This window comes from Hypanus sabinus, chromosome 21 (genome assembly GCF_030144855.1).
Source record: "Hypanus sabinus isolate sHypSab1 chromosome 21, sHypSab1.hap1, whole genome shotgun sequence".
Taxonomy (NCBI): domain Eukaryota; kingdom Metazoa; phylum Chordata; class Chondrichthyes; order Myliobatiformes; family Dasyatidae; genus Hypanus; species Hypanus sabinus.
In genome coordinates, this window is record NC_082726.1 from 23,203,799 (window position 1) to 23,228,223 (window position 24,425).

The following is a 24,425-nucleotide window of genomic DNA, read 5'->3' on the forward strand; positions in this document are numbered from 1 at the left end:
AAAATGAATAAGCCATAATTTTCGCGAACATGAGTTGTAGAATCCATGAAAGTAGGTCCATATATTTGCTGTGATGACATACTCTTAAAGAGTCCTCATATTGTGTATTTATGTGAGGATATTCCAGCTCCATCTGCAATTTGCTGAAGGAGTCAGTCGTGGTGCAAGAAATAAAATAAAATTACTGTCAGTTACAGTAAAAAAGTAAAATAAATCTGTAAAAATTTATAGAAGTGGAACAGTGAGGTCATGTTCATGGACCTTTCAGGAATGTGATGGCTGATGGCAGAGGGGAAGAAGCTGTTCCTTAGACATTGAGCGTGTGTCTGCAGACTCGCACCTCCTCCCTGGTAGTAGTAATGAGAAAAGTGGATGTCCCAGATGGTGAGTTCCAAAATGATGGGTGGTGCCTTCTTGGGGCACTGCCTTTTGAGGATGTCCTTGATAGTAGAATTGTATGTAGCCTAGGATTTTTAATATGTGGGGACTCCTCCAGCCACCCATTATCTTCAAGACTCTATACAGTATCCATGCAATTTCTAAAAGCTGAATTTTGCAGCCACCGTTGGTGGTTTTATTCAGAACAAATGCTATGTCAGGGCCGTAATTTGCACACAAACCCCCTTGGTTTGTTTGGAAATTGCATTTCCTTTTCTGTATGTAAACGAGCAACCTTGTCACCAGTGTGATTCATCCCAGGCTTAAATGGTGCTCATCTGGAATTAAAGAACCCAATTCAAACAATCATAATTGGAATTTATGTCTGTACCAATCATCTGCTCCCCATTGTCCTGGAGACTCATGAACTTTGTGACTCATGTAGTGTTGCGTGGGTGGATAGGAAATTTTTAGAGGGATATGGGCCAGACACAGACGAATGAGACTAGGTTCAGTGGCATCTTGGTTGGCATGAATGTGGTGGGTTGAAGAGCCAGTCCCATTCCCTATGACTCCATGAATGGTCAAATTAAAGTGTGGAACTGGCTGAGGACAAAACACTTCAGCTTCACCCATCTCAGTGACTTAGTTCCACCTCATGGCACCAATTTGGGATTCATTCAGCGATTGTCATGGAAACCACTTCCTTAAGTCAGAGTTGGATCTTTATGAGGATCCTTTTCTTTCCTGCCCTGTTGCTGAAAGGAAATTTTCCTCAGTGGCAGAATGTAATTGCAGAAGCACGAGAGACTGCTGATACTGATATCTGGAAAAAAAAAAAGAATGGCTGGAGGAATTCAGTTGTTCAGTCAGCTTCTCTGGGGATAGAGTCTTCATCTAGGTTGAAAGAGCGGGGCAGGGGTGGTTCCATGCTCTCCTTTCCAATATCATGAGATTCTGTCATTGGTAGCACTATGTTACCTCCACCCAGTCTCCGATGCAATTTTCACTCTTCCTTCCCCACCTGGTTCCATTTGCCTATGAACCATTCCTCACCTGGATCCACCTATCGTTTGTCAGTTCTCTTACCTCCATGACTTGATACCAGGTGAGGGATCTCGACTTAAGACATCAACTGTCCATTTCCATCCATAGGATTCTGAGGATCCTGGATGTCTTGAGCTACACTTGCAAAATGCTGGAGGTACTTAGCAAGTCAGGCAGCATCTATGGAGGGGAATAAACAGTCAATGTTTTCAGATGAAGACCTTTTATCGGGACCGGAAAGAAAGGGAGCTGAAGCCACAATAAGGGGGTAGGGGAGCAGTAGGAATACAAGCAGGCAAGGTAATAGGTGAGAAGGGAGAAGGTGGGTGGATGAGGGAGAGTGAACAAAGTAAGAAGCTTGGATGTGATAGGTGGAAGAGGGAAAGAGCTGAAGATAAAGGAAGCTAATAGGAGTGGACAGTGGGACATGGAAGGAACAGAACAAGGAGGAAGTACAAGAGGGAGGAGATTGGCAGGAGAGGGTAAGAGAAGAAGTGAGAGGATAACCAAAATGAGAAATAGAAAAAAAGTAAGAAGGGAGGAATAATCGCAAGAAGTTAGAGCAATCAATCTTCATGCTATCATGCTGAAGGCAACCCAGACGAAATATGATGTGTTGCTCCTTCAGCCTGAGTTTGGTCTCATCATATCAGTAGAGGAGGCTGTGGATATGAATGTCTGTGTGGGAATGGCAAGCTGAATTGAAATGGGTGACCATTAGAAGATCCTGCATTTCGTGGCAGACAGGGCGAAGTGCCATCCACAGATGCTGTAAGAGCTGCTGAATTCCTCCAGCAAATTGGATTAAGTATTGATTTATTATTGTCAAATGTACCAGGGTACACTGAAAAGCTTGTCTTGCATACTGTTCATACAGATAAGTTGTTCTATGTTCCTTGACATAAAACAATAGCAATGCAGATTAAACTGTAAAAGTGACAGAGAAAGTGTAGTGCAAGTGAACGATAAAACACAAGCTCATAGTGCGGTAGACAGTAAGGTCACAAATCCATCTGATCATACAAGAGGTCCATTCAAGAGTCTGATAACAGTTGGATAGAAGATGTCCTTGAGCTTGCTGGTGCATACTTCCAGGCTTCTATATAAGGGAGAAGAGAGAATGTTCAGGCTCTGTGGGATCTTTCCTTATGCTGGCTGCTTTACCAAGGCAGCAAGAAGTATAGGGTCATGAGTGGAGGTCCGTGGAGGCAGAGTCTGTGATGTGCTGAGATATGTCCACGAGTCTCTGTGGTTTCTTTCAGTCGTGGGCAGAGCAGTTGCCATACCAAGCTGTGAGTCATCCAGATACTTTCTATGGTGCATCAATAAAAATTGTTATGGGTTGACGTTAAACCAGGACAGGCATTCGGTGGTTTATATTTTTAGAATAAAATCTTAGCATTACACTCAATGCCAAAAAGGATTCTTTGTTTAAACGAATACAGTCTTATCAAAGGCTCATTTCTAATCAGGCAAAATGCAATTTGCTTTCCATTGCCATGAATACGGTGTGGTTGAATATAAACCTAAAGTATGTGGATGGTAGTGTCCCACTGAGGAAGAGTTGCACGACCACATCTGCCCTCCTGGATGTGGTATCACTCTTACTGTCAGCTCAGTGCACATGAAAAACCAGCCTGCATTGTCTCACAGAAGAGCTGAAACTTTTGCCTGGTTGTCATGGGTTAAATTTAGAATTGGTTTATTATTCCACATACACTTAGTGGCCAATTTATTAGGTACCTCCTGTACTTAACAAAGTGGCCACAGAATGTATGCTCGTGATCTTCCAGTCTTCCACTGCTGCAGCCCATGCACTTCCAGGTTTGACATACTGTGCGTTCAGAGATGCTTGTCTATACATTATTGTTGTGGTGTGTGGTTAGTTTGAGTTACAGTTGCCTTCCTGTCAACCAATGTGGCCATTCTCCCCTGACCTCTCTCATTAACAAGGCAATTCCACCCACAGCACTCATGCTCACTGGATTTTTTTTTTGTGTTTTGCACCATTCAGTGTAAGCTCTAGAGACTGCTGTGCGTGAAAATCCCAGGAGGTTAGCAGTTTCTGAGATACTCAGACCTTCCTGTCTGGTAGCAACAGTCATTACAAGGTCAAAGTCACTTCAGTCACATTTCTTTCCCATTCTAATGTTTGGGCTGAACAACAACTGTACCTCTTGACCATGTCTGCGTGCTTTTATACACTGAGTTGTTGCATGCTCAGGGTGTTTTACTATTCAAATATGAGCGCAAAGAACTCAGAGCAGGGATGTGTTGCAACTGGAACAACAATGCAAAGAGAGAAAGACTCTGGTGACTTCAGCGCAGAGATTTCCTATTAGATTGAGATCCAGCTTCAGTAGTGTCATGAGCAGAGTTGTTGCCTCACTATGCCAACCCAAGCACATCAGCTAGGTTGAGGACCTATCATGAGAATAATCTGGGCAAGGCATTGAAGTGCATACACTCAGCACGATGACGGCAGAATGGTGTGTGTGTGTGTGTGTGTGTGTGTGTGTGTAAAACAGTCATAGAGTACTACAGCACAGAACTAGGCCTTTCAGCCCATTGAACCCTTACTGATCTGATCTTCAACTTAGTCCCATCTTCCTGCACCGGGACTATGTCTCTGCAAACACTTCCCATCCAGCTAAGATTTCCAACTTCTCTGAAATGTTACAATTGAACACTCATCCACCACTTCCAAGGCAGATCTTTCCACACCTGCAGCTCTGAGTGAAGAATTGCACACCACTGTTGTCTCACTCTGCTATCACAACACAGTTCGAATTGAATTGACTTTACTTTTACATTCTTCACATACACCTATCACGGTTCAGTCTACCTGCTGAGCCGTGTCTATGCCCAGCTGGACAAGCCGGCGAGCACTGTGAGGGTCATGTTTTTTGACTCCTCCAGTGCGTTCAACACCATCCACCCTGCTCTGCTGGGTGAGAAGCTGACAGTGATGCAGGTGGATGCTTCCCTGGTGTCATGGATTATTGATTACCTGACTGGCAGACCACAGTATGTGCGCTTGCAACACTGTGTGTCAGATAGAGTGGTCAGCAGCACTGGGGCTCCACAGGGGACTGTCCTGTCTCCCTTTCTCTTCACCATCTAAACCTCGGAGTTCAACTACTACACAGAGTCTTGCCACCTTCAGAAGTTTTCTGATGACTCTGCCATAGTTGGATACATCAGCAAGGGAGATGAGGCTGAGTACAGGGCTACGGTGGGAAACTTCGTCACATGGTGCGAGCAGAATCATCTGCAGCCTAATGTGAAAAAGACTAAGGAGCTGGTGGTGGACCTGAGGAGGGCTAAGGCACTGGTGACCCCTGTTTCCAATCAAGGGGTCAGTGTGGACATGGTGGAGGATTACAAATACCTGGGGATAAGAATTGACAATAAACTGGACTGGTCAAAGAACACTGAGGCTGTCTACAAGAAGGGTCAGAGCCGTCTCTACTTCCTGAGGAGACTGAGGTCCTTTAACATCTGCCAGACGATGCTGAAGATGTTCTACGAGGCTGTGGTGGCCAGTGCTATCATGTTTGCTGTTGTGTGCTGGGGCAGCAGGCTGAGGGTAACAGACACCAACAGAATCAACAAACTCATTCGCAAGGCCAGTGATGTTGTGGGGGTGGAACTGGACTCCCTGATGGTGGTGTCTGAAAAGAGGATGCTGTCCAAGTTGCATGCCATCTTGGATAATGGTTAGGCACAGGAGTACATTCAGCCAGAGACTCATTCCACCGAGATGCAACACTGAGCATCATAGGAAGTCATTTCTGCCTGTGACCATCAAACTTTGCAACTCCTCCCTTGGAATGTCAGACATCCTGAGCCAATAGGCTGGTCCTGGACTTATTTCCACTTGGCATGATTAACTTATTATTATTTAATTACTTTTTTAAAATATTGCTATATTTCTGCACTATTCTTGGTTGGTGCGACTGTAACGAAACCCAATTTCCCTCGGGATCACTAAAGTATGTCTGTCTGTCTGAGGAGTAAAAATCTTGTTACATCTCTATCCAAATGTGTCATATGCAATCAGAGTAATTTATAATAATTTATAATAAATAGAACAATCAATGTAATATAGAGAACATGCAAATCAGCGTGAGTTCATCAGTCTGTTGGCCTGGTGGAAGAAGCTGTCCCAGGGACTGCTGGTTCTGGTTTTTATGCTGTGGTACTGTTTGCCGGATGGTAGCAGCTGGAATAGATTGCGATGACTTGGGTCCCCAACAATCCTATGGGTCCTTTTTACACTCCTGTCCTTGCAAATGTCCTGAATAACAGGAAGTTCACAACTACAGATGCGCTGGGCTGTCCGCACCACTCTCTGCGGAATCCTGCGATTAAGGGAGGTACAGTTCCCATACCAGGCAGAGATGCAGCCGGTCAGGATGCTCTCAATTGTGCCCCTGTATAAAGTTCTTAGGATTTGGGGCCCCATACCAAACTTCCTCAACCGTCTGAGGTGAAAGAGGCGCTGTTTTGTCTATTTCACCACACAGCTGGTGTGTACAGACCACGTGAGATCCTTGGTGATGTGGATGCCGAGGAACTTAAAGCTGTTCATTCTCTCAATTCCAGATTCATTGATGTCAATCGGGGTTAGCCCGTCTCCATTCCTCCTGTAATCCACAAGCAGCTCCTTTGTTTTTGCGACTTTGAGGGACAGGTTGTTTTCTTGTCATCACTGTGTCAGAGAGATGACTTCTTCCCTGTAGGCCACCTCGTTATTGTTTGAGTTAAGGCAAATCAATGTTGTGTCATCGAAAAATTTAACTAGCAGATTGGAGTTGTGGGTGGCAATACAGTCATGGGTATACAGGGAGTAAAGGAGGGGACTCAGTACACAGCCCTGAGGGGCTCCTGTATCGAGAGTCAGAGGGTTGGAGGTGAGGGAGCCCAGTCTTAACACTTACTGGCGATCTGTCAGGGAGTCCAGGATCCAGCTGCACAAGGTGGGGTCAAGGCCGAGGTTTCTGAGCTTCTTGTCGAGCCTGGATGGAACTGTGGTGTTGATTGCTGAACTGTAGTGCCGTGCTGACAGCTTGATGATAACTTTTAAATAACCCTCATTTCCCCATTGCCCACTTTATCTTTCAAGCAGTAATCAGAATGCGGGAAGATGTCTACCATATTTCCTGTTAGGTCCCTTCCTTCTTTTCAAATGTGTGAACAGTGAGAATGATTCTGCTGTTAATATCCTGGCTCTGCATTGTTCCGGAGGGGTCCTTGACTTGCAACCAAGGTCAAAGGAATACTTGTCTCTGACCTCATTACCACCCCCAGTTATTGTTGACAGATATTCCCTGAGTCTAACATGGGGAGGCAGTTCATATCTGCTTAACTGATTCAGAAAGGTCACTATGGCAGAGGAGTTAACTTGGACAGGTTTGTAAGTAATTAGCCAGTGCTTGAATGCTATCCACTTCACAGCTGCAGTGATCTGGGTTCGAATCTGAACTTCGGTGCTGCCTTTGTTCTCCATTTCTTTGGGCTGCTCTGGATTTGTCAAGCATACTAATAATATGGAGGTTTTTAAGCTGACTGGGTTCTGTAAATCACACCTGTGTCAGAGATGAATAGGAGAATCTGGGGGCAATTGAGGGGAGGTTAGAAGTCAACTTTGAATTTATTGTCATATGTACACTTATGCACAGGTGTATTGAAAAAATTACAGTGGCATCACAGGGACGGAGGATCAGAGACAGCACATTCACAAGAAATCATAAATTAAAAATAAATCACACCCAATTATACAAGAAGGAACACAATTTGAACAAAAAAGTGCATTGTAACGCAAAGTGGTCATAGCGAGGCTATGCTGAGGTAGTGATTGTGGTTGTGGAGGTTTGCTCAAGAAGGGAAGTAACCGTTCTTGAACCTGCTGGTGTAGGACTGGTGTAATAGGAATGGTGTAACAATGGGTGATTGGCTGTTTCCAGTCTATATTTCTCAGTAACTTACAATAAATGCCCCGTATATCCTGTTAATAAAACAATCTACACACTTATTCCATCCTTATTTCAAGGTATGAAAGTTGTCTTATTCTGGTCTCTACTTGTTAATTGGTGCTTTCCATGCTTTACCCATCCCTGCTGTCTCTGCCATGAAAGAAGATGGTTATTTTACAGATAAAGCCCCGTAGACTAGGGAGTGTTATGGATCTCAAGGTGGTTCAATAAGCCGGTGTTTAGTTGTTGGAGGAAACGCTTGTTTCGCACACAAGTTTCTTGTAAGCAGGACTTGCACACTTCATTCACACAAGGCTTCTATTTTTTTTAAATTATCTACCGCCAAAATAGAAGAGCTGGGAGAGAAGAGAGATGGTGGGTAGGGGACTGGTGGTAGTCAGTGGTGGTCGGTGAGGCATGGCTGCGGTAGGGAATTAATTGTTGATATTTTAGGTTGAAACCAATGCAAGGTAGGCCATTCCCTCCCTCTCATAGGCATTCCTCAACTCACTGCTTATTTGTAGTGAACTTCTTTTCCTTGTGCAACCTTGCTCGTATTTTACAAACGGTACAAAGGAACTGAAAAAGATTTACAAGGATGACATCAGTAGTGTGAGGATGAAGAGACTGGATCTCACATTTTGTGAAAAATAGTTGAACAACAATGTAATAGTGGTTTTAAAAATTCTGGAAGATTCTGTTAGAATGGACTCAGTGAGGGTGTCCCCATGGGATCTGGAAAGGGCATCCCCATGGATCTGGAGAAGGTGTTCCCATGGATCAAGAGAGGGCATCCCCATGGATCCGGAGAGGGCACCCCCATGGATCCGGAGAGGGCACCCCCATGGATCCGGAGAGGGCATCCCCATGGATCTGGCAAGGGCATCCCCATGGATCTGGCTAGGACACCCCCATGGATCCGGAGAGGGCACCCCCATGGATCTGGCTAGGGCACCCCCATGGATCTGGCTAGGGCACCCCCATGGATCTGGCTAGGGCATCCCCATGGATCTGGAGAGGGCACCCCCATGGATCTGGAGAGGGCATCCCCATGGATCTGGCTAGGATACCCCCATGGATCCGGAGAGGGCACCCCCATGGATCCGGAGAGGGCATCCCCATGGATCTGGCTAGGGCACCCCCATGGATCCGGAGAGGGCACCCCCATGGATCTGGAGAGGGCACCCCCATGGATCTGGAGAGGGCACCCCCATGGATCTGAATAGGGCATCCCCATGGATCTGGAGAGGGCACCCCCATGGATCTGGCTAGGGCACCCCCATGGATCTGGCTAGGGCATCCCCATGGATCTGGCTAGGGCACCCCCATGGATCCGGAGAGGGCACCCCCATGGATCTGGCTAGGGCACCCCCATGGATCTGGCTAGGGCACCCCCATGGATCCGGAGAGGGCACCCCCATGGATCTGGCAAGGGCATCCCCATGGATCTGGCTAGGGCATCCCCATGGATCTGGCTAGGGCACCCCCATGGATCCGGAGAGGGCACCCCCATGGATCTGGCTAGGGCACCCCCATGGATCCGGAGAGGGCACCCCCATGGATCTGGCTAGGGCACCCCCATGGATCCGGAGAGGGCACCCCCATGGATCTGGCAAGGGCATCCCCATGGATCTGGCTAGGGCATCCCCATGGATCTGGCTAGGGCATCCCCATGGATCCGGCTGGGGCATCCCCATGGATCTGGAGAGGGCATCCCCATGGATCTGGCAAGGGCACCCCCATGGATCTGGCTAGGGCATCCCCATGGATCCGGCTAGGGCATCCCCATGGAAATGGAGAGGGCATCCCCATGGATCTGGCAAGGGCACCCCCATGGATCTGGCTAGGGCATCCCCATGGATCCGGCTAGGGCATCCCCATGGATCCGGAGAGGGCACCCCCATGGATCTGGAGAGGGCACCCCCATGGATCCGGAGAGGGCACCCCCATGGATCTGGAGAGGGCACCCCCATGGATCCGGAGAGGGCACCCCCATGGATCTGGCTAGGGCACCCCCATGGGTCTGGCTAGGGCATCCCCATGGATCTGGCTAGGGCACCCCCATGGATCTGGCAAGGACACCCCCATGGATCCGGAGAGGGCACCCCCATGGATCCGGAGAGGGCACCCCCATGGATCTGGAGAGGGCACCCCCATGGATCTGGCTAGGGCATCCCCATGGATCTGGCTAGGGCACCCCCATGGGTCTGGCTAGGGCATCCCCATGGATCTGGCTAGGGCACCCCAATGGATCTGGCAAGGACACCCCCATGGATCCGGAGAGGGCACCCCCATGGATCTGGAGAGGGCACCCTCATGGATCCGGAGAGTGCGTCCCCATGGATCCGGCGAGACCGTTCCCATGGATCTGGCTAGGGCACCCCCATGGATCTGGTGAGAGTGTTCCCATGGATCCAGAGAGGGCATTCGCATTGTGAAAAAGACCATAACAAGGATTATACATGAAAGATATTTAACAAAAAATTTCTTCTTTATACAAAGGACAGTGACAATGTAGTGTTTCAATAGTATCACTACATTGAATTAGAAGACAGATGGAGGGAGAAGAGAATAGAACATAGATCAGTGTAGCACAGTATGAGCCCTCTAGCTCATGATGTTTTGACCTTTTAACCTACTCCAAGATCAATCTAATCCTTTCCTCCCATGTAAGCCCTCCGTTTTTGTATCATCGATGTGCTCATCTGAAAGTTTCTTAACTCTGCATAGTACATCTGACTCTAAGACCCGTGCACCTACTACTCTGTGTAGAAAAACCTACCTCTGACATCCCCCCTCTTCTTTAAACACCTTAAATTCATACTCCCTGGAGGATTGTATTGATAGAGCTAGAGGAAGAAAGATAAGACAATATGATATAGGAGCCCAATGAAGGCATTCAGTGCATCAAGTGCTGCATTTGATCATGTCTGATTTATTTTCCTTCTCTACCCCATTCTCCTGTCTTCTGATAGAATAGGATGAGGAGGAAGTGGAGTATCAGTGCTGGCATTGGCTATTTCAATTGAAAGTAATTTTTTTTAAATGTAGATATGCTCTATCAGACTGTTCAGGAGAGGCAGTTTTAAAAATTTTATTTATTTAGAGATAGAGTGCGGAACAGGCCCTTGTGGCCATATGAGCCGCACTGGCCAGCAACGCACCGATTTAACCCTAGCCCAATCACAGGGCAATTTACAATGGTCAATTGACCTATCAGCTGGTATGTTGTTGGACTGTGGGAGGAAGCGGGAGCACCTGGGGGAAACCGATGTGCACTCAGGAAGGAAGGTACAGAGGATGCCAGAAATGAACACTGAACTCCGATGTCCCCAGCTGTAATAATGTTGCGCTAATCACCACAGTACCGTGGGGCCTCACGGTATTGATGTTGATTGATATGCAGAACAAGCATGCAGAGTCAGTGTAGATGAACCCACAATCTCAGTGAATGAGCATCAGCTTTGAAAGGCTGTACAGTTTGCTTGAACTTATTACTGTATGATTCCATCACTTCTGTTCTCTGGAATCCTTGACCAAAGTTTATTGATTGTCACCCCTGCAGGCACACAGTTGGTTTTTTGTGAGAATCTTGAAAGGAAGTGTGTCATCAGACAAGGCAAAGCCTCTGAGCGAATTCCTCATTCTCCTTTCACCTACCCACAACTCAGAAAGATGATCATCACCATCTTGTCTGCATGCCTTGGACTGCATCTGCTGTTGGGACATTGTCGAGGTAAGAATCAGTATCAGAAACAGGTTTATTATCACCGACATCTATCATTAATTTGTTGTTTTGTGGCAGCAGCAAGACACAAATTACTATAAGTTACAAGAAAAATAAGTAATAGTGCAAGGGAGGAATGGCAAGGCAGTGTTCATGGACATTCAGAAATTTGATGGCGGAGGAAAAGAAGCTGTCCTTAAAATGTTGAGTATTGGTTTTCCGGATCCTATGCCTCCTTCCCAATGACAGTAATGAAGAGAGGCCATGTCCTGGATGGCAAGGGTCCTTACTGATGGATGTCGCCTTCTTGAGGCACTGCTCCTTGAAGATGTCCTCCATGGTGGGGATAGTTGTGTCTATGATGTTGCTGGCTATGTCCAGAACCCTCTGCAGTCTGTTTTGATCCTCTGTATTGGAGGCTCCGTGCCTGTCGGTGATGCAACTGGTCAGAATGTTCTTCTTAGATCTGTAGAAATTTTGCTAGAGTCTTTGGTGATATATCAAAGACATGGACTTTGCAATAGCACGCTAAGCCTCAAAGGCACAACATGTGTTTCAGTTGTAAATGAGAGGAAGGTTGCAAGTAGCTCCAATGGGCATTGACAGAGTTTTGTGCTAATAGTCATACACTGACACTCCTGTGTGGAAAATGTTATCTCGTATAAAATCAGTTTTTGTGGATCTAAACAGTTGAAGAATCTATATACTGAGGTGAGATTTTATAAAATCAGAAAAGATCAATGTGGAATTGTATAGGATATTTGTAACACATCAAAAAATCTGTTAACATGCTTTGATTGTCATATTTTTCTGAATTTATACTGGTGGAACAACAAACATTTGCAGATCATAGGTGACATTGATTTACAAATTACCACTAAATTAGTTATATTAAATTGTGTGAAGTGGTAGATAATAGATTTATAAGAATGTAATTATATATTTTATGCATAAATGAACTAAAATATTATTGGAGATTGCAAATGCTGGAAACTGGCGCAACAAACAAAATGCTGGAAGAACTCAGTGGATTAGTGAGTTTGTGGAGAGAAGTGGACAGTTGACATTTCATGTCAAAACCGTATATTTTTTTCAGTACCACAACATTTCCATGAGTCTGACAACAGAAGGGTCCTGATGAAGGGCTTAAACCTGGAACATTAACTGTTCATTCCACAATTGCCTGATCTGTTGAATTCCTCCAGGATGTTATTCGTTGATACATTGTTGGATATTATTACATAGATGCGATTATAGATTTATTCAAGGAGAAAGGAACTGAAGGATAAGTAGATGAGGAGAAGTGAGAGAAGACTTCTGAGCTGTATAACATCCAATGCAGACCACTTCGGCTGAATTAAGTCAGTGAATATTTTGTTATGTGATACAGAATTGTATTAATTCATCTATTTTACTGCCTTACAATTTATAGTTGGGTTTCCTGAACAAATATTCCCGTAATTTCTCTAATGCACCTAGGAAAAGGTCAAACAAGAATAGGCTGGCTTGTTAGTTTGCCTATTCTAGAGAGTTTTATGTATTGCACAAGACTCCCTGTGTTAGATTCCATGTAAATGCAGGAGAGAGCTCGAGGCTAGGAAAAGAGATTGTGGAGCCCAAAACTGAGTAGAGCGAAAACATCCTGGAAAGTAATTATGTAGACCGTGGTATCTGTTTTTTGAAAGACATGATCTGAACATGATCTTTCCTACCTTTTTTTTTAATAGTATATTGTGAATTAGCAGGCACTGCATAAGCCTCAGATGTTATTTAGGCTAGCCTCTTGGTAAAAGAGCCTGCAGAAGAACAATGGAAGCAGAGATATCCCAGCATGCACTGTGACTGTGACTATTCCCTGTCATTTATACAGTTTTTAATATTTATAGTTAGTCATGGTTGTGGAGAAAACAGGAGAAAACATCTGTGCTTAACTTCTAAGCCTGGATCTGTCTTGTGCTTTTATCATTTTGTTGACTTTGATCTGTATCAAGAATATAAAAAGCACATTTATATAGCTGAAATGTTGTGAAATAGATATCTCTCTATCTATTCTATATCCTTCCTTTTATCAAGTAGATAAGACTAAAGGGAGATGTTTGTGATTCCTAAGTGATTGCAGTAGTTTCAGGAGTTTCAGCGTGGTTATATCAGAACTGTTCTCCAGTGACTCTGGTTTGACTCTGTCCCCAATTCAAGGTCAAAGGTCAAAGCTGAGTTTATTATCATATGCCCAGGTCCAATGTGAAACTTACTGGCAGCAGCATCACAGGCACAGAGTATCATGTAAGCATTCACAAGTATTCTCATGATGGGATGCAGTATGAATGGAGCTAAAACAAATTCCCTACCATTGCATGTGTTTTCACCCAGGTTACTCCCCCATTTTAGAGGCATGTGGTAAAGTTTGTCGTACAACTCCACTCTTTCTTGGCATTTGACCACTGTAATATATTTAGGAAAGGTATCAATTTAAAAAAAAAATTCTCATTCTTTGGGGCTTAATGCTTTATGTGTTGTGTGGGCCTGTTCCTCTCTGCTTTTAAAACTCTTCTCAGAACGTATCTTTTCAATTTGGTCCTAATTCAGGGTCTTGTCCTAAAATAACCACTGTTCACTGTAAGTGAGGAAGGGTGAGTTTGTAGGCGAATGAGAGTGAGTGTGCAAGTCAGGGAGAGAGAGTATTGCAGGTAAGGAGAGTGTATGTGTAAGAGAGGGAGAGTGAGAGTGAGGACGAGGAAATGAGAGGGAGAGGGAATGTGTAGGATGTATAGAACATATAGAACATAGAATAGTACAGCACATTACAGGCCCTTCGGCCCATAATGTTGTGCCGACCCTCAAACCCTGCCTCCCATATAACCCTCCATGTTAAATTCCTCCATATACCTGTCTAGTAGCCTCTTAAACTTCACTACTGTATCTGCCTCCACCACTGACTCAGGCAGTGCATTCCATGCACCAACCACTCTCTGAGTGAAAAACCTTCCTCTAATATCCCCTTTGAACTTCCCTACCCTTACCTTAAAGCCATGCCCTCTTGTACTGAGCAGTGGTGCCCTGGGGAAGAGGCACTGGCTGTCCACTCTGTCTATTCCTCTTAATATCTTGTACACCTCTATCATGTCTCCTCTCATCCTCCTTCTCTCCAAAGAGTAAAGCTCTAGCTCCCTTAATCTCTGATCATAATCCATACTCTCTAAACCAGACAGCATCCTGATAAATCTCCTCTGTACCCTTTCCAATGCTTCCACATCCTTCCTATACTGAGGCGACCAGAATTGGACACAGTACTCCAAGTGTGCCCTAACCAGAGTTTTATAGAGCTGCATCATTACATCACGTCTCTTAAACTCTATCTCTCGACTTATGAAAGCTAACACCCTATAAGCTTTCTTAACTACCCAATCTACCTGTGAGGCAACTTTCAGGGATCTGTGTTCATGTACCCCCAGATCCCACTGCTCCTTCACACTCCCAAGTATCCTGCCATTTACTTTGTACTCTGCCCTGGAGTTTGTCCTTCCAAAGTGTACCACCTCACACTTCTCCGGGTTGAACTCCATCTGCCACTTCTCAGCCCACTTCTGCATCCTATCAATGTCTCTCTGAAATCTTCGACAATCCTCTACACTATCTACAACACCACCAACCTTTGTGTCATCTGCAAACTTGCCTACCCACCCTTCTACCCCCACATCCAGGTCGTTAATAGAAATCACAGAAAGTAGAGGTCCCAGAATAGATCCTTGTGGGACACCACTAGTCACAACCCTCCAATCTGAATGTACTCCCTCCACCATGACCCTCTGCCTTCTGCAGGCAAGCCAATTCTGAATCCACCTGGTCAAACTTCCCTGGATCCCATGCATTCTGACTTTCTGAATAAACCTACCATGTGGAACCTTGTCAAATGCCTTACTAAAATCCATGTAGATCACATCCACTGCACTACCCTCATCTATATGCCTGGTCACCTCCTCAAAGAACTCTATCAGGCTTGTTAGACACGATCTGCCTTCACAAAACCATGCTGACTGTCCTTGATCAGACATGATTCTCTAAATGCCCATAGATCCTATCTCTAAGAATCTTTTCCAACAGCTTTCCCACCACAGACGTAAGGCTCACTGGTTTATAATTACCCGGACTATCCCTACTACCTTTTTTGAACAAGGGGACAACATTTGCTTCCCTCCAATCCTCCGGAACCATTCCCGTGGACAACGAGGACATAAAGATCCTAGCCAGAGGCTCAGCAATCTCTTCCCTTGTCTCGTGGAGCAGCCTGGGGAATATTCCGTCAGGCCCTGGGGACACCGTCCTAATGTGTTTTAACAACTCCAACGCCTCCTCTCCCTTAATATCAACATGCTCTAGAACATCAACCTCACTCATGTTGTCCTCACTGTCATCAAGTTCCCTCTCATTGGTGAATACCGAAGGGAAGTATTCATTGAGACCTCACTCACTTCCACAGCCTCCAGGCACTTCTCCCCACATTTATCTCTAATCGGTCCTACCTTCACTCCTGTCATCCTTTTATTCTTCACATACGTTAGACACGATCTGCCGATCACGATATGGAGAGCAAGCGTGCAGCCGATGGAGTGCAAGCGAGTGAGAACGACAGCTACTGTGCCATTGAAGGAGTGTGAGAGTGAGTTTGAAGCAAGGAGAGGAAGAATATGTGTCAGGAGTGGAAGAGCAAGTGTGGAGGAGAGGGAGAAGAAGAGTGAGTGTGCAAGTGAAGGAGAGGGAATGTGAGTGTGTGCAGGACAGGAAGAGTGTGTTCCACTGAGAGAGGGAGAGTGAGGGTGCAGGTGAGGGAGAGGGAGAGCAAATGTGTTGGAGGTAGAGCAAGTGTGCAAGCAAGGGTGAGGGAGGACAAGTGTGCAAGTGAAAGAGAGTGAGAGTCGGTATGTAGGATAGGTAGAGCAAGTGTGCAAGTGAAAGAGAGTGAGAGTCGGTATGTAGGATAGGTAGAGCAAGTGTGCAAGTGAAAGAGAGTGAGAGTCGGTATGTAGGATAGGTAGAGCAAGTGTGCAAGTGAAAGAGAGTGAGAGTCGGTATGTAGGATAGGTAGAGCAAGTGTGCAAGTGAAAGAGAGTGAGAGTCGGTATGTAGGATAGGTAGAGCAAGTGTGCAAGTGAAAGAGAGTGAGAGTCGGTGTGTAGGATAGGTAGAGCAAGTGTGCAAGTGAGGGAGAGGAACTGCAAGAATGCAAGTGAGTGAGAGCAACAGTGAGTAGACCAGTGAGGGAGAGTGAGGTGCTTGTGAGGGAGGTCGAGTATTTAAGTGAGTGAGAGTTGGTGTGGAAGCGAAGGAGAAAGAGAGCAAGTGTGCAAGCAAGGGAGAGGAAGGACAAGGTGCAAACAACAATGAGGGAGTGTGCAGGCAAGGGTGAGGGAGAGCCTGTGTGCATGGGAAAAGCAAGTGTGCAAGAAAGGCAGAGGATGAGTGAGAGTGTAAGTGATCGAGAGGGCAAGCAAGTGTGCAAGTGATAGTGAGAAAAAGTGTAGCAGAGGGTGAGCGAGTCAAAGGGAGGGGAGCGCATTTGCTGGTGAGAGAGATGGAGGGTGAGCAAAGGAGGGGTTGCGAGAGTAAGTATGCGAGGGAGAGTTTGTGCAAGTTAGGGAGAGAGAAAACAAAGGTCCAATGCAGAAGAGTGTGTGCAGGTGAGGGAGAGAGTTAGAGATTCAATGCTTGTGGAAGGTGAATGATCTACCCATACAACAAATGTCTTGGTGATACATCACATAGCAATTTCATCGGTCCTCCTCTGTCATAGCCTTGCGCCTGTCAAAAGTAAGAATGATACTGCGCTTCTGCAATGGCTTTTGAAAATGGTTCCCTTGCTGTTATTACATCTGGCTATTCATCATCCGCACAAGTAATCTTCAGCTATAATGTGCCATCACAGGAAGCCTGTGAATCCAAAGTGCTTGTTGTCTTTTCTTTCCTGACCTTGGTCTTGAAACAATAATGTAAACTGTTCTGCAGAGAATATATAAAATAAAATAAAGTCCTGACTAAAGGGAGAGTCAAGGGATGTAATTCTGTCTTGGCAATAATGCAACCTAGTTTTGTTCTTGTGGTTTCTGACTCTTTTTGAACTCCTCAGTTAAACATCTCCTAACTTACTTTCTATTGCTGTCAATAGTCATAGGTTTGCGGCAGTTCAATGGGAGTTCTGCCTTGGAGCGGAAGGTCACTGGTTCAACTCCCACTCCAGCCCTAAGGGTAAATACTTTCTCTTTCCTAATTAGAGGTTCCGTCTTTTGAATGAGATAGTAAACCTGCGTTATTTGGATGAAGAGCACATTATCCACAGTGGAACTGGCCAACTCTTGTCCCTCATGGAAGAACATCAGGGACAAATGATAAACACAAAAGATTCAGCAGATGCTGGAAATCCAGAGTAACACACAGCAGCATTGAAAAGGAAAGGGGAAGAAGCCAGAATAAGAAGATGGAGGTGGGAGAAGTAGGGAGAGGAGTACAAGCTGGAAAGTAACGTGTAAGACCAGGTGAGGGGGAAGTTGGATGGAAATGAGGAATGAAAGTGGGAGGTGATAGGTGGAAAAGGCAAAGAGCTGAAGACGGTGAAATCTGATAGGGGAGGAGAGTGAATCATGGGAGAAAGGACAGGAGGAGAGGCACCAGAGGAAGGTGTTGGGCAAGTGAGGAGAATTGAAGGGATAAGAGGTAACAAGAATGGGGAATGGAAAAAGAGAGAAGGGGGAGGTGGGGAGACTTTACTGGGAATTAGAGAAATCGGTATTCATGCTGTCATTGGAAGCTATCCAGATGGTATACGAGAAGTTGCTCTTGCAACTTGAGAGTGGCCTCATCAGGGTAGTAGAGAAGGCCATGGACCGACATGTCAGAATGGGAATGGGAAGCAGAATTAAAATGAGTGGCCACAGGGAAATGTGTCAGATGGAGTGAAGGTGCTTGACCAAGCAGACCTCAGATCTCACCAATTTAGGGGAGGCCACACAGGGAGCACCAGGTACAGTAGATGACCCCGACTGACTTGGGAACCAGTGGTCATTACCACATTACTACTTTTGCGGGAGCTGTTATATTTCCTAATTATAGCAATGACGTACTGCAGGTGTTTGGAGTTGGGATACCTAGAATAAATTGTTACCTGCTCCACCCACTTGATTTGCTCATGGTGCATCCCAGATTGGAAGAACGGGGAGTGATGGTCTCCTTTGGCAGGGTGTTCGGTCAGCAGGAGATACTGAATTCTGGGCAACAAATCTAGGGAGATGAATTGGGAAAACCCTTGTTTACACAATGGATTGAAGACTTGGAAGGCACAGCCCTAAAAGGGAACCAGATTCAGTATTATATTTCCAAGTGTTTAATTCTCAATTCTCTTTAGGAAGGAGAAATCTGTAGCATGGTGGAGAAGGAGTCTGTTGAATTGTACGGATTTTTGCAATGGTTGAACTGCCTTCTACTTAGATGTATGATCCAACCAGTACATAGGGCTCACTTACATTACAGCCTTGGCATCTGGTGAAGGTTATTATACTTAGCGCTACAGTAATTGGGTACATCAAATGCTAACCATGTCTCTGTTTTGAGAGAGATTATTTTTGCAGTTTGAGGGCCTCTTTGAGTCCAGTCATTTTGGCAGCTGATTAGCTAAGTAACTGGCAACATTTATAGTTAGATATCTTTGTGTAACCCCCTGGGTCGCCTCAGGCTCGCTCAGCTCGTTCTCGTTTAGGGGGAGCAACCTTCGGCCCCGCCAAACTGGGTAATCAGCTGGTGTGGATGCTGTGTGATGTCCCCGACTCACCCAAAAACAGACAGTACACCATAAGCGATTAAATGAGTACAATTTATAAAGGTTACTATAACTAAGTGATTAATAACGATACAGTATATATGAAGAGAAAAAATAAAGAACAGGCGCCAAACTCATTAAAGTCCAAACCATTTCGTGCACAACCGTTGGAGCTCAATTACTGAAGTCTTCTGGCCACCATTCGATCCCCTCCGAACTCCTCGACTCGCAGCTCAGGACCCTCTGAGTGGTCAACCAAGCACATCTAGCTTCATCCCCCCTCCTCGGAGTACCTCCTGGCCTCGGACCCCCGGTTGGGGTCCGATCCTCGCCCAGCTTACAGCATTGCGTCCTCTCCCTCAACCCCCTCGCGCCGATCTGCCCAAAAGCCCGTCAACAAAAGCTTACAGACTCAGAAGAAAGAACATTAATCCCCATTTGGTTTACAAAGGAATACAATTCTCCCAGCACTCTCTTGCAACAAAGAAACATTCCTGCTTTTAACAAAACAAAGAAACCCTTTCCCAACAGTAACAAAGTAAAAAGAAGAAACCCCCTTTACACTTGGATAGCACATCATCGTAAAAGTACACTGTTAGTGAGACAGTTATACCAGGGTATAATACTGACCTACTGTATGTTTCTTAAGATATGATGAGGTTAAAGACTTCAAAGAATTTCACTCCCTGTACCTGCAAAGTCCAATGCCTGTACACTGCTGATCCTTTTAAAAAGGTGAAGAAGGATTAGCTTTATTTGTCAAATGGACATGGAAAATGCATTGTTTACATCAACAGCAACGAAGTCCAAGGATGTGCTGGGAGCAGTACGCAAGTGTGGCCATTATTCTGGCACTAACATAGCAAGCCCACAGTATACTGATCCTCACCTTTATGCCTTTGGGATGAGGAAGGAAACTGGAGAAACCCATATGGACACGGCAAGAACATAAAAGCACCTTACGGTCAGCAGTGGGAATTGAACCCAGATTGCCTTTCTGCCCGTTATTTAAAAAGTTTGTGGATTCAATTGCACTCCAGTGATCTGAGCATAAAGTCTTCACTATCACACTCCACTGATGCACCAAGGGGGTGCTGCAGTGTTGGGGGTGCTGTTTTGAGATGAGATGTTGCACCAAGGATGCCCCTCCCTTTTTTCTCTTGAAGAAGAGAAGTTGATGTGGAAGGAGATGCTTGAGGTTGAGTTCAAAGGTCTGGACTGTCAATGTCTCACAGACTGTGCTTGTGCTCAGGATGGACCAACTCAGCAGAGTCCCCATGGGAATACTCTTTACATTGGTTTTCCACTGGGATGTGCTGTTGAAGACTTTCTGTTCATGTCACTGGGATAGAATTGAACCCATAGCCATTTTACTCAGAAAGATGCTGAGTTGTAGCAGACTGAAGGGATCAGTGGTATTCAAAATGGAGGCATAAAGCAAGAAAGGGTAGTTACCACTAGTAATATGGCCAATGATTAAACACTAATGGACAGAATTATTGGGTTACTATCATTATTGTTCGGAGTCTTTGTTGCATAAGCACCAACAGTGACTTCATTTCAAAATTGTTTTATTGTGATGGGCGCAGAAATGTTGGGGAAATTTAACAGGTCAGATAGCATCTCTGTGGAGAGAGAAAGAGTTAGTGTTTCAGTTGATGACTTTACAACTGACACTTACCACAGATGCTGACTGGCCTGATGATCATTTTTAATAGTTTTTAACAGTTTCTTTTAATTTAGATCTCCAACTTCTTGCTGGGTTTTCCTTTGAGAATATATATATATATAATTACCCAGGGAGGAGATAAATCCATTAGAGAAAATACAGGGTTAGGATTTGGTTTAAATTGGCTTAAAAAGAACTGGAATTTTAGCTCTGTAAGTACTAGTAATTTTGTACTATATATGTTTTCCTAACAAAGCAGCAAGAAAATAACTTACATTAAACATTCTTAATTCTTCCTGTTTGCTTGAGATCGTGGAGAAATATATCACTGGAATTGAAGTGTCTCAAACAAGCTGAATTCTGTTGGATGCTGATGCTTTTATTATCCAGAGGTTCTTCAGAATTTGAGAATGAGGCATAAAACCCATTGCTAATGATCCTTTTATTAAGTGAAGCAGGAGTGAAAAACAACAAGAGGAGCCAAGAGATCAAAGAAAAGACAAAAGAAGAAACAGTTGTGACATCTCATACCCAGACTGGTGGTAACAGAATTCCAGTGATACAACACACGCCGCATCCGCAAAGCAAACAGAATTATGAAGGACCCCACGCACCCCTCATACAAACTCTTCTCCCTCCTGCCATCTAGGACAAGGCACCGAAGCATTCGGGCTCTCACGACCAGACTTTGTAACAGTTTCTTCCCCCAAGTTATCAGACTCCTCAATACCCAGAGTCTGGGCTGGCACCAACTTACTGCCCTTTACTGTGCCTATTGTCTTGTTTATTGTTTATTACTTATTGTAATGCCTGCACTGTTTTGTGCACTTTATATAGTCCTGTGTAGGAATGTAGTGTAGTTTTTTGTGTTGTTTTACGTAGTTCAGTGTAGTTTTGTATTGTTTCATGTAGCACCATGGTCCTGAAAAACGTTGTCTCGTTCTTACTGTGTACTATACCAACAGTTATGGTCGAAATGACAATAAAAAGTGACTTGACTTGTCGAATAATTAACCTATAATAACCCAATCAAGTGACATGGCACCTGCTGCTGAAAACTTAAGTACAGAATCAACTGTACTGTAATTATTGAAAATTCTGTGGAAAAGTTATACATATATCAGTGATTATATAAATATATAACATTCACAGGAAATTTAAATTACAAGAAAAATATTAATTCTGCACCCCAATCCAACAATTGCTACCTTCTAACATCTAAGCACAACAAATCCATTGTGATAATGCTACTTCTGGTGGAGTCTTGTGCCTGTTGCATTCTCCTAGGATGTGTAGTGCTCAATCTCTGCTTGTCCTGGCTAATTTCTTTTTGATATGAACTTGTCCCTGAACACTGGCTCTGTTTTGCCGGCTTTCTCAGCGTTCACCCACTAGGGTGAGAAGAGGCAAGTAATTAAAGCCCCTCCTTTACCCCTTGCCCCCTGTAGTAGCGGGTATATCTGTTCTCTGCAGCTTTACTTTGTTCTGCATATAAAGCTGAACAAGTAGTGTTGGTCAGCTGTTTCATCCTATGTTCTCAGCCCAGGGAGTGAGGATTGAGAACATTATGATTTCCTTTTCCTTTCCCCACACAGTCTCTCTCCTTCCCTCCCTCTCATTCATGGCCTCAACAGGGAATTGTTGGCTCAGCCCAGACCCAGGAGAAGGTCTGGACTTGCCATGTCACTGTGGAAGTTTTTCTTTAATATTAGAGATAAAATATGGTAAGAATCCCTACCAGCCCAATGATCCTGCACCACCCAATTACACCCATGTGATCAATTAATCTACTAACTTGTACGGCTTTGGAATGTGAGTGGAAATGGAGGACCAGGAGAAAACCCATGTGGTCACTGGGAAAACGTACAAACTCTGTAATTACAGACAATGGCGGGAAATGAACCTGGGTCACTCAGCGCTGAAATGGCATTGCACTAACTGCTAAACTGTTGGGGAGGGGCTGGCAGTATTGAGGCACCTACTCACAAGTCAGTTATCTTTTAAACTCAAAAGTAGACTTCATTCATAACAAAGTGCATAGACAAAACGCAGCAAAGGTACAGAACTCTGTAGCAGAATGCAAGAGGCGGAAGAAGCTCAGCGGTCAGGCAGCCTCTACAGAGAGAAATGGGCAGTGGATGTTTTAGGTCGAGAGCTTTCATCAGGACTGGAAACGGGGGGGGGGGGGGGGAGATGACTAGTGTCAAAAAGCTGGTATAATAAAATGTCTAGTACTGTGCAAAAGTCTTAGGCACATACAGTACAAATAGCCTAAGACTTCTGCACAGTACTGTAATAATTTAATATATTGTACTGTACTGCTGCATCAAAAAAAATCGAAATTCAGGATATATGTGAGTGGTGATGAACCTGATTATGATATGGGTCTCCAGAAGGGGGCTGGGAGGGGGAAATCATGGATGGGGAGAGGAAAGGGGAGGGAGCAGGAAGCACCAGAGACACATTCTGTAATGATCCATAAACAAATTGTTTTGAATCAAATGATCTCGGCTGGTGTCACAGGGCTGGGTCTGTCTGCACTGGGCCACCCTCCCCTGCACTCCTCCGCCAACTGCCCCACAGCACTTCACCCTCCCCGTTCCCAGCACTTTTTACTCCCACTGGATTTTCAAACTAGCTCTCTGCTCTATATTGACAAATACAGTACTGTGCAAATGTCTTAGGCACCCTGTACCCAAGACTTTTACAGGATACTGTATATCAGTACACTCCAGTGGTGTACTGAGGGAGTATAGTAGTGTTAGGAGTGCAATCTTTGAGATGAGGCATTACACCAAGGATCTGCCTGCCAGTTCTGGTCCATGTAGAAGGTCCTGTGGCAATCTTGAAGTTCAAATTCAAGGTATTGCCTTCTGAGTGTACTTATATATAGCCAAATGAAGCAATGTTCCTCCGGACCAGATGCACCCACAAGACGTATATCACACACAGCACATAAAACAAAATATTACCACAAATAAATTAATAAAATATAATTAAAAGTGCATGTATTGTGCAGCACAGGCAAACTGTAAGCAGTAAACAGTACAGTGAAAGTAAACAGATTTCTGTCCTAGTGACGAGACCTCGGTGGTGGTAGGGGGAATTGATGTGGAAGTAGATAGTTGAGGTTGAGTTCAAAGTTCATGGGTTGAGTTCATGAGGTTGAGTTCAAAGTTCACGGACTAGGAGGGCCAAGATGGCCTGTTTCCGTGCTGCGATTGTTATATGGACTGTCAAAGGTCGTGGGTTGTGCTCAGTGTGGTCCTGTGCTGAAGATGGGTCAGCCTGGGAACATGGAGTTTACGATGGAGGTGTAATGCAAGTACGGGAAGTTATTCTATTACAGTAGTATTTAGTGTAATTTTGTCAATTATAACCATAGCACTATTGATATAAGTGAACCCCCCCCCCCCCCCCCATGCAAACTGTGGTGATACACCCTTTTGTTTTTAGAGGGACTTTCCTACCCATCTCAGTTCCTCCATGTCCTGTTGCAGAAGGAGCCTAAACAGCAGCCTATCCCCACAGAGGTCTTGCATTGGCTGCATCAAGCTTTAGTGCATCCCTCAGCAGGTATTCCTGCAGCTTGGAATGTGTTCTTCAGCAGCACTCCCTTATGGCCATCTCATAGTTTGGGAAGACCAACATGTTTTGGGTAGACCAAAGAGCGTCTTTCACCGAGCAGTACTCGATGTTCATCTTTGTTTGTCCATGGGAGAACTCTGTAGATTGAAAGTCCTGTGTTATGCAGTTGCTCGGGATGAACCGAGATGAGGACCCTTACATCCTTAAAGATAGAAAAGATAAAATTGGTTTTGT

At 44.9% G+C, this 24,425-nt stretch overlaps 1 protein-coding gene across 5 annotated transcripts in view; it reads left to right on the top strand.

Moving 5' to 3' along the window:
• The window catches only part of cd276 (CD276 molecule), a 423,418-nt gene that overhangs the window by 59,310 nt on the left and 339,683 nt on the right, over window positions 1–24,425 (top strand). For all 5 annotated transcript variants that reach the window (XM_059946178.1, XM_059946182.1, XM_059946183.1 and 2 more), the window contains exon 2: window positions 10,969–11,139. In XM_059946178.1, coding sequence (XP_059802161.1) covers window positions 11,079–11,139 — 61 coding nt within the window. In that variant the 5' untranslated portion in view covers window positions 10,969–11,078. The remainder of the gene's footprint in view (window positions 1–10,968; window positions 11,140–24,425) is intronic.